General features: G+C 48.7%; 6 protein-coding genes across 6 annotated transcripts; 3 read left to right on the top strand and 3 right to left on the bottom strand.

Annotated features, from left to right (window-relative positions):
* Window positions 1–1,012: 1,012 nt before the first annotated feature.
* K444DRAFT_655575 (multicopper oxidase) lies at window positions 1,013–3,325 on the bottom strand (the record flags this gene model as incomplete). Its single annotated transcript, XM_024886021.1, has 2 exons — window positions 1,013–2,877; window positions 3,289–3,325. The coding sequence occupies 2 exons, from the start codon at window positions 3,323–3,325 to the stop codon at window positions 1,196–1,198; spliced, it is 1,719 nt and encodes a 572-aa protein (XP_024731366.1). The 3' UTR covers window positions 1,013–1,195.
* A 1,677-nt stretch (window positions 3,326–5,002) lies between these two features.
* K444DRAFT_598079 (uncharacterized protein) lies at window positions 5,003–5,844 on the top strand (the record flags this gene model as incomplete). Its single annotated transcript, XM_024878517.1, has 2 exons — window positions 5,003–5,207; window positions 5,266–5,844. The coding sequence occupies 2 exons, from the start codon at window positions 5,003–5,005 to the stop codon at window positions 5,661–5,663; spliced, it is 603 nt and encodes a 200-aa protein (XP_024731365.1). The 3' UTR covers window positions 5,664–5,844.
* A 3,576-nt stretch (window positions 5,845–9,420) lies between these two features.
* On the bottom strand, window positions 9,421–10,418 carry K444DRAFT_667520 (uncharacterized protein). The gene is made up of 3 exons (XM_024887308.1): window positions 10,296–10,418; window positions 9,794–10,248; window positions 9,421–9,696 (listed from the first exon to the last, which is right to left on the bottom strand). The coding sequence occupies exons 1-3, from the start codon at window positions 10,375–10,377 to the stop codon at window positions 9,478–9,480; spliced, it is 756 nt and encodes a 251-aa protein (XP_024731364.1). The 5' UTR covers window positions 10,378–10,418; the 3' UTR covers window positions 9,421–9,477.
* A 143-nt stretch (window positions 10,419–10,561) lies between these two features.
* Window positions 10,562–11,918, top strand: K444DRAFT_655573 (uncharacterized protein). Its single transcript, XM_024886020.1, has 3 exons — window positions 10,562–10,632; window positions 10,682–10,867; window positions 10,988–11,918. Exons 1-3 carry the CDS (start codon window positions 10,567–10,569, stop codon window positions 11,675–11,677), a joined length of 942 nt encoding a protein of 313 aa, XP_024731363.1. The 5' UTR covers window positions 10,562–10,566; the 3' UTR covers window positions 11,678–11,918.
* A 163-nt stretch (window positions 11,919–12,081) lies between these two features.
* On the bottom strand, window positions 12,082–13,863 carry K444DRAFT_570211 (NIPSNAP-domain-containing protein). Its single transcript, XM_024877255.1, has 2 exons — window positions 12,860–13,863; window positions 12,082–12,807 (listed from the first exon to the last, which is right to left on the bottom strand). Exons 1-2 carry the CDS (start codon window positions 13,497–13,499, stop codon window positions 12,323–12,325), a joined length of 1,125 nt encoding a protein of 374 aa, XP_024731362.1. The 5' UTR covers window positions 13,500–13,863; the 3' UTR covers window positions 12,082–12,322.
* A 198-nt stretch (window positions 13,864–14,061) lies between these two features.
* On the top strand, window positions 14,062–14,457 carry K444DRAFT_539612 (mitochondrial F1F0 ATP synthase-like protein subunit Atp18; the record flags this gene model as incomplete). Its single annotated transcript, XM_024875642.1, has 4 exons — window positions 14,062–14,098; window positions 14,163–14,192; window positions 14,284–14,334; window positions 14,390–14,457. 4 exons carry the CDS (start codon window positions 14,062–14,064, stop codon window positions 14,455–14,457), a joined length of 186 nt encoding a protein of 61 aa, XP_024731361.1.
* Between the last annotated feature and the right edge of the window lie 2,104 nt (window positions 14,458–16,561).

The raw sequence follows: 16,561 nt of genomic DNA, 5'->3' as shown, positions 1-16,561 counted from the left end.
AAGGGTCGACCTTAATCTCAAAAATCCTCGGAATGTCTCACTACCTTGGATTGCTGCGACATATGACCATCTCAGGGTAGTTCAAGTACTACTCGAAACTGAAAATGTCGACATTAATGCAAAGAGTATATTAGGGCGGCCTCCGATTTCTTGGGCAGTAGCACAAGGTCACGAAGCATTGTGAGACTATTGCTGGAAGCAGAGGCGGATCGTAGTCTCGGAGATATAGATGGAAAAACTCCGCTGTCGATGGCCAAGAAAAATGGACATGACAAGATTGTAAAAATATTATCCGGAGGTTGAAAGTGCAAGAGGCACAATTGAGAAGCGCTATAGTAGTCTTAATTAGGAAAAATAATCCGGTATAATCCAAATAATTTGTTATAAGCAATACCCCAAATAAGAAACTCATTTTATATTACTAAATATTTGCTTGTATTTTATTACGTGTGCTTATTATAAATTACTAATATAATCTTTACTAAATTTAGACTTCTTTAAAGTAAGCTTTTGTTTTTAAACTTATATAATTGCTTCTTTAACTTAAGCCGAGTTTTAAACCTTAAGTATATTAATAAATTAATTAAATTATATTTGAGGAATTCTCTCTTAGCTCTTTAGAAAACGAGTTGTAATTTCTATATTAATTAAATATAAATATTATTACTACTATTAGTCTAGAATATAGCTACTTTTTTTAATTTATTATAACTTTAATAGTGTGTGTTCTCGCTCTCCTTATTAGACTATAAATAAGGATCTCTGCCAGTGCCGGAATTAGCTCTTATATAGTTCAGTTGCATGTGGCTAGTTATTCAATTTCACAATTCAGAGTCATCGTATGGCTTCAGTTTCCCTGAGTACTTATTCAACTTTGAAAGTACAAGAACTCGAATCCAACTTCTCGATAAGTTCGCCCAATTCGTTGAATAGACGTACAAGAAATACGGGTGCGAAGTACAGACCATCAAGTTCCGCAATTTTCTGATTCATCTACGAGTATATGTGACAGGCAGGTCGTTCTTCGTAACGCCAGAAGGATATATGTGGTTGACCCTCCCAAACACCCCTTTCGCTAGTTCTCGTTCTACCTCGCCCCCCAAAAAACAGCCGAAATACCGTACCACTCCATTGACAAGACCCATCCAATTTTTCCTTTCTCCGTATGACAAGAAAATCCTTCTCGATTAGTCGTTTAGATACCCGAGTCTTCCTGTTCAATGGAGCTGGACGTGACGAAGGAATCCCAAGCATTGCACGTTGTATTCATGGTTTCCGAGCTTGTCAGGGCAGAGATCTCATCTATGCGCTCAAGTAGTTGGATTGAGAATCCCTCAGCCGCGTGCCATCCAATGTGGCAGTGCATCAACCAGGTACCTGGATTATCGGTGAGGAAGGCAATGACAAGATACCCTGATGCTGGGAGCATGGCAGTGTCACGTCTTGGGGGGTTGGTGGTGGTGAGAGCAGTGGTGCCATCAGTGTATGTTCCGGTTCCTTGAGCCAGGACATAGAAATCGTGGCCGTGTAGATGGATTGGGTGAGGGACACCTTGGGTGGTGGAGATGACGAAATAAACCCACTCATTGGCAGTATCAAGCTCAATAACATGCTCCTCGGTACTGAATGTATCGTTACCCTCGATGACCTTCTTGAGAGTTGGGTCCGCCCAGTCGGAAACAAAGGAGGTTCCTGCCATGCGCCACTTGAAGAGATTGTTGGATCTTGTAACAGTAACGGCGAAATCATCCTCGCTATCCTCACTGCTGGCATCCAAGGAGAGGACCGGAACGAGGTTGGAGGTCTCATCGTCGCAAGCATCCGTGTAGGTGTATCCTGAAGTGGTCGGGTCAGAAGTGGAGGTGGAATCGTATCTGATTATCCCTTTGATGTTGTCGGCAGAGTCATTGTCAGAACAAGCTACCTGAGGAATTGCACGTAACCAGTAGTCGGCGGTAGTTTGGTTGGCTTCGATAATGACATCATATCGTTGTCCCATGCCAATGTTGATGAAGTCAGCAACATAAGGCTCCACTGGAACGAAATCGGCTGCAATGACGGTCATCGTGTGGTTGTCGACCATAAACTTGTAGTGAGTCTCAACAGCACCATTGACAAGTCGGAGAAGATACTTTGTTCCAGATACCCAGGTCATCTCGAAGCGGGAACCGAGTGTGTTGTAAACATTAGTGCCGTTGATCAAGCCGTTATCGAGAGTTGGGACACCATTCTTCTCAGCTAGAAGATATACTTGATCGGCGGTTTGATGAGTCCAGTCGTTGAGGAAGAGGTTACCGGCATCCACGTCGTAGTTGGCTGAAGCAGGTCCATTGATAATGATACCACCGAGAACGCCGTTCCAAGCTTGAAGAGCCCAGTGGGAGTGGTACCATGATGAACCATATTGAGTAGCTCTCCACGTATAGGTTTCTGTTGTGCCAGGAGCATTCGGACATTGGGTTATGGATGCGACACCGTCATTCTGGTTGGTGTAGTTTTGGCGGATACCATGCCAATGGATAGAAGAACCGTTAACTACGCCGAGATTGTTGGTAACATGAACAGTAACAGTATCCCCCCAGTTGGCGATAATGGTAGGACCTGGGAATGTACCGTTGACGAGTTGAACTTCGCGTTCAACACCATCGAGAGAAGCTGTGGTGTTGGTGATCTCTAGATAGTACACTACAGTGTCACCGGTATCGGGAACAGTATCGTAGTAGTTGGTTGAGAGATCGAAATCGAACCATGTAGAGCGATCGTCGGCCGAGTTGTTGTTGACGCCGGAAAGGGCCCTCTCGAAAAGAGGCGCGTTGAAAGACAGAGGCTTAGCAGAGACGGAAACCGCGAAAAGAAGGGCTAAGCCTGATGAGGCTGCTGTGATAAAAGAGCGCATAACGAAGAGCAATGTAAAGAATGAGTGAGATGCAACGACTAATGAAGGACGAGATGTAAGAAATAAAACAAGAGAGGACTGGAGATCGTTGTCGATAGTGAGGGTGCTTTTCACTTCTGGGCACCCGCGGGCATCTTAAGTATCTCCATGCCAGGGCCACAGCGGAGTCAACATCGTGATGAAGCATCGCTTTCTTCCCAATGCCGTGTCCATGGACAGGCCCTGCCTTAGCGATGTCTTTGCATGTTCGGACTGCGCCATGTTGACAGGCCACTGGATTTCGTAAGTGCAACTTCGGAGGAAATGCATATGCCTTAGAAGTTGAAACGTTCGTGACTCTCTAGAAGCACGCAAAGTACTTCAATATGGGAAGACGGCGTTACTGGGCATACGTCGCTGAGGCGTTTGACGGCCGGATGTAGAAACCATATCCGCACTGGATTATGGGTGTTTGTCCCACGGGATAAGGTTGCAGTAGCGGCTGCGCCTGCCCATTGACAATACGTGCACTCACGACCCTTACACAGTACCAGAAACATAACCTTTCGTACCCCTGGGTGCATAGAGGAGATGAGGATTTATTCGTACGTTTCGGAAAAGGGGGCCCACGACACCACCAGTGTTTGTCGGATGTTAACCTTCTGTTCACGCCCGTTCGTCAATACGAGCGATTTGGGAATCGGGCGCTATCAGGGCTAAGCGAGGGGCCCGATTGCTCAATCGTCTACTTAAGCGAGCTCCGGTTCATAAATCCGAGGTCGGATACGAGCGAATTTTAAAAATATTATAATATTTTCAAATTAATAAATTAATAAAATTCTATTAGTAGGATCTGTTAAAAATAATTTAGTTAATAATACTATTTAAGTAATTTTAGCTAAAGTCTTTTATTAGAACTATATATAATTTTAATTATAAAATAGTTTTTTAAAATATATAATTATATAAATCTTTTTATCTTTAATAGAATTCAATCTAGGTAATATTCATTTAAGTTTCTTATAAGTATTAATGCTTTTTATTTAATTAAAATTTGGCCTTTGTGTTTTATTAGAAAGTTATATATTATTTTAAAATTAGGCCTTTTTATTAGCGAATCGGGCCCCTCGCTTAGCCCTGATAGCGCCCGATTCCCAAATCGCTCGTATTGACGAACGGGCGTGAACACTTCTAGTGTTTAGTGCCATGGAGGAAGCCGAGTGAAGTCGGGATGTCGGGATACCTGCGCTCGATTTAGAAACACTATTCAAACTAAGCTTCTGTTGGCGGTACCGGGGGTACGAACCACTGGCGTTTGTCGCATGTTTGGAGGAAGCCGAGGAGGCCGGGATACCGCACTTGATTCAGAAACACTAATTAAACTAAGCTTCTGTTGCCGATACCCCCTCAAGACCCCTGTATCCACAGTCGTCATGCCTTAAACTTCCACGATATGTAACAAGGCTGAGTCTCTCTCGCGAGCCGCAAAGTGCTCCGTGTCTTGTTTGTGAAGTTATACTTATGGCACGTGTCGAGGACCCCAATCCACTTCCTCGGGCTAACATGCCTTTTTGGCCCATGGCCCTTTTCAAAGTCCAGGTGTCGTCGGCTTCTATTCTATGCAGCTTCTGCCAAGCGTGCGTCACGTCATGCGTAGTTTCATCTGATATCGATTCGTTTTTTATTATTATTATTATTTTTTAGCGTCCTACTCTCACTGTTATTCAACCACGAGTTGCTGTGGGTGAACATTGTTTCAAGAGCAAGGATGATGATCCTAGCCGATATACTTGTCTTATTATGCCGGTAAAGCAGATAGGAGGCATCCGAGGCATTGGAACGCGTGTCTCCGCCCTCCTGACCTTGTTCACGGCTGCTTAGTAAAGTTTGCCACATTGGGTACATTGAACGACGCCTCATCGTGGCTATTATTGACTCGGCTTTGTTGGGACTTTCTATATCTCTTGACCATCACTTACTATTCTTCGTTCTCTTGTTCACCCACCATCACATTCGCTGTTTTCACTTTTTCCTTCATCTTTTCTTGTCCCAGTCATACCAGACGTATCGCTCTTTCTTGTCACCATACTCGCTCGTGCAATCAACCCGGAATCTATTCCTTTCAAAATGTTGGTTTCGGTCAACACCCTATCTTCCTTCCTAGCCCTTGCTGGTTTCACCTCGGCCGCCTTCTATAAGCGTGAGACTACCTCAATCAGCCTCTACGCCTATGGAGGAACTCTTGGTGGTCTCAACGTCTTTTATGCCGATAGCCTAGCATATGTTGGATTTGTAAGTCCAGTAGGCGCCAGCGTCACCAGCAACATCACGGGTAAGTCTAAGTTTAAACACCAAATCCTGAATCCAATTCTCGTGCTAACTTTCCTCAGTCAACGAGGACGCCTCCGACGATACTGTTGCCTGGACCATCACCGCCAATTCTACTGATGCCTCCAGTATTGACGGAATGGAACTTTACATAATTCCCACCAATGGCTCATTCGCTCAAGTTGGCTTCGTTTCCTCCACCAACACCTCCTCCCTGCCAACAGGCGCCGTCACAACCGGCTTCTCCTGGTTCGGCAAGAACGCAGCTTACGATGACCCTTCGGGAGCACTTAACCTCTTCTACTGGGCTGAGCCAGTCACTGAGACCGACGGTCTCTGGAGACTCATGTGGAACCAAGCCGGAACCCCAACCAACGGCTCCGTCCCAATTACTCTCAAGAACACTGCTCCTCTCCCAGCTACCCCTGATGCTAACACGGTGGCTGAACTACTTTTGTGAAAAGGAGCGGAGCTAGTCTTTCGATTGATATCTCCTCTATTCCTCACCATCTCGGCACGGCTAACATGACCGGGATGTGAGGATACCGGGTTGATCAACGTTGGTTGGCGCGTGGTTATTCGTTTTAAATGGAGTGGTGCGGGGCATGGCTGGCGAATTTGCTTTGGGGGTGGGAGGGTGGATCTTAGGGTGTGGCATGAAAGGATAGATTTTGGGATTACATTTTCTTTGAGCAGTGATGTTGGATCATGGCGCGTGCATAGAAAATTGGGGTTTGGCGAATTTGTATGCCTGATTCCGCAAGCTGGCTCTAGCTTGCCGAATTGGGAACTACAGGAACCTCCCCGTTATTCTGTTAGTACAAGCTGTCATTCTCGGTCTAAATGCCTTTCGTTTTTGATTTGTAACTGAGACTGAAATTTCTTTTTGATCTTTCCGCAGCCTCTCCGCATTCATTCATATCCGAGTCTATAGCTGCTTCCACTCTCCGAGGCTCTGATCTGAGGGTCAACTGCCGAGACGCATCGCGCAGCGCATCTACCGTGCTACATATAAGCAAAAGAAATGACAACCACAGCAATAAACAACCAGCGAGTTTCTCGAGTACATCAGACCTGACTCGAACCTTGCGGTCGAAAGAGCGGAGACTTTATGGTGAACACAATGGGCCGACAACTTGGTCGCGAGCGTGGTGATTATTGGATTTCTAGGAGAAAGCGCCAGAAGGAGTAACCAAAAAATCACGTATTCGTTGGCGTGGACCAGGACATGTGTACGAAGACTGCTGAGTTGGCTTCCCTTCGAAGAAGCCGAAGTGGATGAGTGGGAGTCACGATAACAAAATTGTGCCCAAGAAGCAGCAGGAGAGGTCGATGAGATCAAGTTGAACTTTAGAGAGCTGCAGACTTGGTTTTGGCTGATCACGGATAACTTCTACTCTGGTCTGCAACTTGGTGGTGGATGGGGTGGGTGATAAGGCAGTTATCTTGATATTCATAACTATATAAGAAGATGAGGAGATATGGGGCCTCGATGTGTATCAATTTGGCACAGCTGCGACCTCAATATTACGAAAGGCATTGTCGGCCCCTCTGCTGCTGTGAGGGGTGTGAGGGTGGGAAGTTGAGGGCAAAAAGGGTACAGTCTGACCTCCTTATTTAATTTCTCTATTGGAAAATCAAAGCTGGAGCTGCAATCTGGGAAACGATGCTGAGATGTTGAGCAAAAAGGAGGGAACTCTGTCTCGTATGCAGAAAAGCGTGGGAGGACGTGGGGTATGCATGGAAGAGGAGGCAGAAGTTGGTGAGATTAGAGACGCCTGTGAAGTAAGGTGCAAGCAAAGCATTGGAACTTGAAGGTTTATGACGTGTGAGAAGGTGCTACTCCCTCTCCCCTGAGCCTTGATCAGAATGCACCTCACCTTTCCGCTGAACTCCGGCGCGATGTCGTCACATGACCCTTTCCAGGTGATACGCTTTTGCGAACTTCAGTTTCATGTGCTGGGGATGACGGGCAGTGGCAGGCTGAAGTGGGCTGCTCCTGCTAGGTGAACTGTTTACTTTGGCAAGGCTGGCTCCTTCCCCTCTCGCAGCCTTGCACTAGCGAGATCTCCCCACGAAGATAAAATCGGGTCTTCCCTCCCGAGTCCTCCATCTTTCCTTTCTTCTACCTTCAACAAAGCTTTCAATCTTGAGAGCCGGTACCACCATTCAGGAGAACATCCTCCTTCAATAGCAAGCCGGAGTAAGTCACCACTCTCATTGATCAGACGGTAGCATGGGCTTTTCGCTGATGTTGACAAATAGAAACCACTTCCCTGTCCAACTTCATTTTGCTGTCAAGGTTCGTTTTCCGCTCAGCTTTGCCCTTCCCCACCTGCCTCACCTTGCTTTCCGCGGAAGTTCTATCATGTCGTCTGACAACGTTTCCAATAGCAAGAACACGTCTACCAGCAACCACAACAACATGGATGCTGATCGCATCATCGCGAAGGCCCAAGAGCTGTTTCCAGCATATTTCCAGCTGCAAGATCTCGAGTTGAAGATGGGCAAGCTCCAATGGGAGCGAGCGCAGATCGCTGATCCAAAGGTGAGAGCTTCCTGTCTTCTCTTCAGATCGTGACTGACAACTTCCTTCGAATCAGTTCAACGGAACAAATGCCTATGTACTGAAGGTCATTGAGACCAACCAGCTTCGATGCATTATCCTCGATTTTGAAAATCAGCAGGGCAAGAGAGTCGCCACAATCCTCAAACAAAATGATGATGCACTGGAGCGCGTTGCTGAGGCACGACAAGCCAAGACCGCAAACATCGTCAAGAAGGGAATGCCCATCGTGGAGGAGCACAATTTCATGAAATGGGAGGTTGACACTGAGGTTGGAGAGACCAACCAGTGGAAGGATGAGTTCGATGAGGGTGAGAATCTTCCCGCTATAATCGAGTTCACAAAGCTGACCAGGCTTCTTGAAGTCATTGAAAAGACCGAACAAGAACTTGACCAACTCAGCGACAAGTTCACTTATGAAGCTATGCTGCATAACACTTTGGCTTCAAACATGAAGACTTTCATCTGTGTCGCCAAGCTGCCGAAGCACGAAGCTGCTCTATGGGTCCCGAAAAACTCTGATCATGACAAAATCCAAGCTTTCCGGCCAATCGAAAAGGATGAGTTGAAAAAATGCAAGGTTGACGCTTTCGCATGGATGAAGGCGGCGGCTATCCACCATATCGAGCTTGAGGAACAACAAACAAACTTGGGAGGAAAGCAGGTTGATGTTTATGTTGGAGGCAGCAACCACGACGAGGCTGTTGCTTCTGGTGTTCAGGGTGGACAGAATGTCATTGGCCACGACGAGGCTTCGACATTTTCTCAAACCCAGGTTGATTGGCAGCCGAATTTCTGCAACTTTTGTAACAAATGGGGACATGTTGAGGAATATTGCCGAGAGATGTTCCTGGAGGAGGACCAAGCAGACTGGTGTGATACTTGTGATAGAGAGGGCCACACGGAGGAAACTTGCTGGGTGTTACATCCCCAGCTGAGACTGCAATGGCTGGCTGAACAGAAGGCTAAGGCAAAGAAGATGACCTGTCATCATTGTGGTAAGACAGGACATATTCGGCGATGGTGCCATATCCTCCACAACTGAAGGAAATCAGCATGGTTTGAGAGATTTGGGCATTCAAGAATGTGTATTGAGACGGGAAGTGTGAAAGACTGGCGTCTTTGGCTGGTCGCAGGCTTCTTACTCGAGATGTGCTCTCTGACTTCGGATTTCGACAACGGTGTAAACGCTTGCTTTATGGTGGAACTTTCATTATGTATCATGAGATTCCTCATGACCGGGAATAGGGGAATGCAGTCGGATGATAGTTGAGAGCAGAGACTCGAAAACAAAGATGTAAAACAAACTTCCAAGTATCTTGCAATGCCTGTGATGTGATCATGATCTCGGTAGTGGGAGGAAGCCACCCGCAATCTCCACGCCGACAGCTGGAAATAGTAGAAATTCATCGTGGTAACTATCAATTGCGAATAATCTTCTACAAATAAAGCTTCTACAAATAGAGCTTCTCCCTTCAGATGCTCCGCGATATTGCCACGCAGCTCGAGGAGACAACGTGGTCAGCTAGACATCCCTGGGTCAGGTCTTGTCCTCGATTGCAGCAGCAGCAAAGGGGTGTTCGTGACTAGCAATGCAAACGATGAAAGCGAGGCTAAAGCAATGCTAAATCTTGCGGAAATAGTATGGGGCTTACTTGAGTATATTGGGCGACTGTTGTACTACGCTGCTTCCGTTTATTGGGAGCGGCTACCTCGACTCAGCCTCCCTCCTTGGACTCATCACGACACAGCACATAGTAGCACATGTGCTTGTGCATTCGTCCCTCTCCGTACCGGGAAGATCTTCATGACCTCTTAGCTCTTCGCCTGCCTCGTGTCTTCTCCGTAGCAGCATTCCAAGGATATCCTCCCCGGAGACTGATATGCAGTGTGCAGCTGCAGTGTACTCGACACCCATCTCTTCCCTCTGTGCGTATTCCAACATGTTTATAATCCAACAATCATCCTCCGCATACTCCTCACGCAAGCCTAACCGCGACTTCCAAACAACTCGTTCTCCTCACCTGACTCTCTCCCGTCTCTGCACCGTTCTGCTTCTCAACAACATCATCAACAGCCCCCACACTCCCCGTCCGAACCTCGACCTTCATGCCCTCCTCACCCTGAAAGAACAGCGCAACACCCAACAACCTCTCGATCGCCTTGCCCGTCGCCTTCAACACCACTTCTTCTCCCTTCCCCTTCCCCTTCCCCCTCCTCTCCCCTTCTCCTCGAGCTTTCTCAATCCCTTCCTCAATGGATTTTATGACTTTCTGTGACGTACGCCTGCTGGTGCCATTTGCCAGGGTGATCGGCCCGGCGGCACGGGATTCGATGTGGGATAGGTAGGCGCGCACGCGTTTTATGGTGCTGATGAAAGGCGACGAGGCGGAGACGTAGATGACTTTCTCGGTGGTTGAGCCTGTGCGAGGGCCTGCGACGGGTGGGTGGAGGAGAGGACGCTTGGAGATTTTTTGAGCTATGGGAGAGGTTAGAGAGTTGAGGAGAGGGGAGGGAAAGACAAACTGTTTGGGAGGCGGGGGAGCTTCCTGTGTGGTGGTTTGGAGGTTGAGGAAGCCGACTTCGTTTCAGGGCGTTTGGGCGCCATTTTTGGTAGAGGATAATGGGAGGCTTTAAGAGGTTGTGGAGGGGGAATTGGTTGGAGTGTTGGTGCTGGAGACGTGATGTTAAAGTGGTGCTCAAGCTCTTCACCGCCGAATTCTGCCGAATCGTCGTTTATTGAGCTGCAGCTTAAATACTCCACTATTTAATCCACAACAAGCATAAGAATACAAACATGTCTACCGCCGTCTGGCCACCCTTACCTCCGGATGCTCTCAAGAAAGCTGAAGATGAATCCACTGTTTGTTTACTCTTCAATTTCCTCAGCTCAAGCTAATAGAAAGCTGTAGGCTCGCGAACTGGCATGGCTTCTCGACTCGCTGCAGGAAACCCTCGCGAGTTTGAAGAGCGGATTGGAAGAATGTTATGCGCTACTGGCGCCGATCGAGCCCGGGAGTACGCTGGTTATTTCTAGTCCGAGGAGTGAGAGTATTAAAGGGCATATCACGAGGGTGGGGACGAGAATTGTTAAGGGTGTATGTTGGTCTACTTCCCTCCACAGCTCGTCTTGATCCCTCAACTCCAAGCTCCTTTCCCACCATACCACGAGACTTGGAGAAATAGGCCACAAGCTGATATTCATTTACATGGAATAGACACTCGCCCTCCGCCTCCGCACCCACGCCCCCCTAAACCTCACCCTCAACACCACACACCCACTCCTCCTCTCCCCCCTCACTACCCTCCGGACCCTCCTCAACCAATCCCTCGACATGGTCGCCATCACACGGTGGACTGGCGACCGGCACTCCGCGCCCTTCATCAGTTCACAGCTACACCTCCTGCACTCCCTTCTGCTCGAAGCGATCTCTGTGCTGAAAGGCCCGAACTTACTTACTCCTGTGCATTCGGCGGAATCAGGCACTAGTACACCGAATATGATCTCGGCGCCCCCGGGACAGGCGTGGTTTGAAAGCCCTCCTGACCCGGAGACATTTACGCCTCCGCTGCCGCCGACACTTTCTCTCCACCTCACTCTGTTAGATTCAACCTTGTTATTGACGCTAAGAGTGCTGGAACCGACGTCTACACAACCAACTCCCATCTCTCGGTTCGCACTGGCGATCGGTGCACAAAGGAGATTAGAGCATGATGAGATGGATGAGGTGTTTTTGTATAGAGGGGAAGAGGTGCGGGTTCGGGAGAAGGTGAGGGTGGAGGGGAGTGCGGATCCGAGTTTGTTGAGTCTTGGGGCGAAGCTGGGGGCGCTGGAGAGGGTAGTAGCGGAGAGGAGGAAGGGGCTGCAGGTTTTGATGGGGGTTGGGGAGGAGGACGGGGATGATTGATTGACATTGGGTAAGATTGCTTTGGAGTTGTGGATAGGATACCCAGGCGATAAGTTGCAGACGTTTATCGTTAATCTATGGTTAGTGAACTGCTTGGCTAGTCGAGATTCTAAATGATATGCTACGAGCCTATAATGTCCCGAAAGTACGGGTACATTCGAAATCTTCATTCTAGCTAAGGACAGGACGCAGGCGATCACTCCTCCGTTGTTCCAGTCAAACTTGGAACATTGAACCGCAGAGACTGACGAGAAAATCGACAATCAACTGAGAGGCAGAAAAGCTCCATTTGTTCTGGCCTGATGACCGCTCCACTCGGAGATGAGCATTGTGCGGTCTATTGAATCCACTGAGATCATGGAGAAGAAGGGAATGATACTCACAAGCAGCAAACGGAAACTGGAAATCTAGAGTTGGTTCAATGCCTTGGATATGATGTTTCTCTAACGCCATAAAACAGCAATAGCTTCAATATCCCCAGTGTGAAAGGACGCAAAGAAACCTGAGCTCTCTGTAATATCCACTCAAAAGTGGTAAAATACATAAACAGAATTCCATCTCGTCTTACTCCAACATCTTGAATGACTCTCAAGCAAAAGCTCGCACCTCAATTTCCACGGTGTAAAGAAGGCATGCCAGATCTGATCAAGCCACCGGACTCCAAGGCATAGGAATCAAAATTCTGCTCTTCATCGTCTGGATGAGCGGCACCGTCTTATGCACGGTATCTCCCCAACCCTCCACACTCCAGCTCTGCTCTCTCCTCACCTTCCGCTCCTCGAGATCCGCAAACTGCCAGAGATGGTGCACCGTGTTCAGTTCACCGATCTGTACGAACCACGCTCCGACCCCTTCCATGACTTCTCTTCTAGCTCTCAGGCCGCGACGCCAGTGTGTCTCCCATTCTAATAGATTGCCTGGGTGTAGTGTGTAGGAACGCAGTTCGAAGACGCCGCCCAGTTGACGGGGTGCGGTGGTGGGCCAGAAGGAGAATTCTTGCATCAGCGAGGTGCGCTTGGCGGTAATGAGGGATTTAAGCTTCTTATCGAAGGCAGGGAATTCGGGGTGGTTGGCGATGGAGTGGAGAGAGTCGTGGTAGCCATGGTAGCGCTGGTATTCCCAGATATGGACTGCATGTGTTAGCTTCACACAATAATAGGGATAAGGGGTGGAGAAACTCACCGAATGTATCGCAGTCTCCAACTTCGGTTCTCCAGCTTCCTACCAAGTGCACCTTGTTCTCTGGCATCCCTGCCATGCGTGGATACCAGCGCCCAACCAGCTCAACGTACTCATCGACCTTATCTGGCTTCACCTCGTGGAAGACAATCGAATGCACATACTTCCCTCTCGCCAGAACCTGACTGAACGAGTGCTCAATCTCGCGATCCATCTCCCTTCCCTCCTTTGTGCCATATATTAAGCTGCTCAGCTTGCCCTTCTTGCCGGTTTCATCTTCCTGTGCTGTTTCTGCAGAAGAGGAGCCTTTGTGTGAGCCTAGAGCTTGTCCGGACTGACTGTTAGAAGAAGGAGATCTCGCAGTGCTCGCAGGTGGAGCAGTGGGAGTGGAGGACCAAGCTAAAGGGACATGAAGGGGGGAATTGGAGGACAGCTCGGACTGACTTGGCTCCTTCTTCTTGCTCTGCTCGGCGATCCGTTCTCTGAACTCCTTCTGCTTTGCGTCGAAGGACTTGACCCCTTCGGGGGTGATGTCTGCTAGGGCGGGAGTGCGGCATAGTGCCGATGTGCTTGCGAGTGTGCGGATCACGTTGCTTGGTGCTGAGAGCGAGCTGGAGCTCTTAACCAGGCGGCGGGCGAACATGGTGATGCTGTTGAGGTGGGGAAATCCGGGGGTATCGTGGTGAGAAGTTGGAAGCTGGAGCTTCAGCTTTGGCGAGTTCGCTTGTGTTGCGTTTGCGAGCTCAATCGGAACGTTTGGGCCGCACAACGACGCAATGACAGTATCGTGATAAGAGTGAATCGTCGACAGCAGTGAATCGTGAGAGCAGAGCAGAAGGAGAGCAGATTGAGGGGGGCAGACGAGAGTACGAGGAAGGAGCAGGGGAACGGCCAGTAAGGTGCTTCGATTGGCTGGGTGTTTGCCGTGAAGCTTCACCCCGCACCTTCACTTTGGATTTCCTCACATCTGACAGGATGAGAGTGTTGATGGCTTCCAGGGGTGATCCGCACGTGAATGCTAGAGTGCTTTGGAGAAAGCGCCGGCTGAAAGATGTGCAGCCTGAGGTGGGAAAGCTTAGTCAGCAGATGTGGTTGCGGGTCAGAGCTCTCGGGTCAAACCTCTCACCTTGACAACGACAAGCCATCACAACCACCTCCAATTCATCACAAACGTCCATATCTCGTCTTCGCACACAAACACGGAGATGTCTTGGTTAGGAAAAAAGTTTCCCGCGCCTGTCGGTGAGTCAATTGGTGTTGGGGAGCTCCCGGCTTTGAGGATGAAGACTGATGAAGAATTTAACAGCTAAGCCAATGGCTCCTTTCTACGTTGCCGGTATGCATGCACTCCTCAAATCGAATAATAACATGGCGGAGAAATGATACAGACGGGGAAATCTGCGTTGGAGGCGCTGACTAGAGCCCAGGGATTGTCATCTTATACGGCGTCAACTCCTTCGCGACCTTGATGATGAACAGTCAGTCTAGCCACGAATCCAGAGAGTGTTAGCACCTTTCTGACATTATTTATAGGCGACGAGTTCAAGAACGACCCAAGAAACCCAAATGCCAAGACGCCGAAGCCTGCGGACAAGCACTAGAGGAGGATGGATTGCCGGAGAGGCGGAGCGATTGTGGAAGTATAGACATGGAGATGGAAGCATTGGGCTGGTGGTGGAATCGAAGCTGGCATTGTATCATATGAGAAAGCCAGCATACCCGTTGATCCGAATCAATGTCCGTGACTTGCGTAGATACTGGAGGCCTGTGATTGTGGTTGGGCGCAATGAAGCGGGAGCGTGATGCAAACACTTGACACGGATACGAGTGTGCTCGATGGGAAGCAGCAATCCGGAGAGCAAGGCTCTCGCCGGTGGTTTGTCCTTTCCATTCGGCATTCTTACGGTTCTACCATATCTGCAGAGAGCGGATGCATGGGAGCAAGCGCTCTCCAAAATGGTGAGCTGCATGCTCTATCATTCTTCTTCCCCCCCCCCCCCCCCGCCCCCGCCCTTGGATTGATTTTTGTTAGAAATTTTCAAACCCATCCATAAGCTCCATGTTGCTGTGTTTTTCACGCAAGTGTAGGAGTTTTGTTCCGGTCTACACGAACATCTCGCGTGCTTGCAGGAGTCGAGAGAAGCTTATCCAGTAGCGTCAGGTCACCAAGCGGAAAGAGAGCTGAACCTAGCCGGGCTGAGATGGGACACTCGGTCAAGTTTATGGATTAACCCTTCCATGAAGCGACAGATGGGAACAAGCCACGGCATTGTGATCGCCAGGTGCGGATTGACCAATAAACAAAACTTTATACAAGGTCAGGCTTGTTTAAGCCAAACCACAGAACGAGAAGGGGAAACGAAAATGGCCCATTGGATGGAATCCTGGATGTCAAGACTTTGGAACCGGGGAATATGTTTGTAATGGAAAGGGGTTGGTTCGAGGTCAGGGTGGCGAGGCAAAGGGGAGGCAGAGATTGTGTTGATGGGCCGAGGCCACTAGCCACCCTTATTTTGTTGCGAACTTTCCAGAGCCCGGTTCCCCATATGCCACCATGACACGATTTCATTGACGATTTTCCAAATAGTGCAAGTCCTGTCGAATGCGGCCGATAAATATGAACCCGCTCTCTCTCTTCGTCAACTCGCCAACGAAAAGACAAGGGATAATGGCCCTATGTACTCAACAGCCACGATGCTAAACTTGGATGTTGGCCGGAAAGCAGACTCACGGCGACACTTTCTTTCGGTGTGGTTAATGACTTCATTGCTCACGTTTCCTGGGTCTGTCAGCTCTCAGGGTCCGAAGAAAAGAGCACTTTCTGATGTTTTTAACTCTTCCTGCAGCTGATAGTAAATATTATCGAACAAAACGAATCGTATTCTAGACCGGACGACCTTGGATCGGGTTCCGCTGGTTTCAGAGACCGTTGCAGCAAATTGTTCCTTGACAGCCAGCACACATCTTCATCTTTGACAAATAGGAGAGTTTCTTGCAGGTGCTATCGACCGCCCCGTGGGCTCTAGCCTCTTGAAAGTGGGCTACAAAAGGAAGGCGACTGGTGTTCCTGCTTGGCCTATCAGGTACTCGATGGAGTACCATCCCAATCCTAGACTTAACTTTCGGGTCTCCGTGTGAATTGTATTCATATAGCGATCAGCAACTTAATCGTAAGAAATTGCCAGCGAACATCGAAAATTCGGATCCCTCGCGCTGCGATCCAAAGACCAGGTGACTGGTGATATAAGTCTGCGTGATAGGGTTTCCCATCCCTAATTTTACACGGACCTGAGAGCGGCCGCTCCGCGATCGACACCCCCGTTCTCACCCCATATGTGGCGGTTGAAACTATCCTCATCAAACTTCCTGGACACTGGCAGTACGCTGAACTCATAGTTATGGAATCATCACGTTAACTGCAGTCGGGATAGGATGCACTGCGAAATTGCAAATGCAAGAATCAACCAATCGCAGGACCCATTGGTCGTTGGAATCTCACACGATTGGATATCAGCCCAGCTAACCAACAACCCACTCTTATAGAGACCACAGCAGCTTGCGATTTGTGGGCCCAACGTCAACCCTATCGCGCGTCTATATCAAGCCCGTTTTAATCTTCCAAATACCAGATGTCGGTTTGCATGAGATTTTCCCCAGGGGTTAATTATGCCTTCGCTGTCCAAGCGGGGTGAGGCAATTGATCAT

Source organism: Hyaloscypha bicolor, assembly GCF_002865645.1.
Source record: "Hyaloscypha bicolor E unplaced genomic scaffold K444scaffold_135, whole genome shotgun sequence".
Classification (NCBI taxonomy): domain Eukaryota; kingdom Fungi; phylum Ascomycota; class Leotiomycetes; order Helotiales; family Hyaloscyphaceae; genus Hyaloscypha; species Hyaloscypha bicolor.
This window is presented reverse-complemented; position numbering and strand designations above follow the sequence as displayed.

Bases quoted from the DNA above. Each gene is read 5' to 3' on its own strand.
- K444DRAFT_667520 (XM_024887308.1), bottom strand. From the start codon at position 10,377: ATGGCGCCCAAACGCCCTGAAACGAAGTCGGCTTCCTCAACCTCCAAA. The intron at 10,249-10,295 runs GTTTGTCTTTCC...CCTCTCCCATAG, and splicing joins GCTCCCCCGCCTCCCAAACA to CTCAAAAAATCTCCAAGCGT. The intron at 9,697-9,793 runs GTGAGGAGAACG...GAATACGCACAG, and splicing joins CAGAGACGGGAGAGAGTCAG to AGGGAAGAGATGGGTGTCGA.
- K444DRAFT_655573 (XM_024886020.1), top strand. From the start codon at position 10,567: ATGTCTACCGCCGTCTGGCCACCCTTACCTCCGGATGCTCTCAAGAAA. The intron at 10,633-10,681 runs GTTTGTTTACTC...AGAAAGCTGTAG, and splicing joins AAGCTGAAGATGAATCCACT to GCTCGCGAACTGGCATGGCT. The intron at 10,868-10,987 runs GTATGTTGGTCT...TACATGGAATAG, and splicing joins GGACGAGAATTGTTAAGGGT to ACACTCGCCCTCCGCCTCCG.
- K444DRAFT_570211 (XM_024877255.1), bottom strand. From the start codon at position 13,499: ATGTTCGCCCGCCGCCTGGTTAAGAGCTCCAGCTCGCTCTCAGCACCA. The intron at 12,808-12,859 runs GTGAGTTTCTCC...TAACACATGCAG, and splicing joins TGGAGACTGCGATACATTCG to TCCATATCTGGGAATACCAG.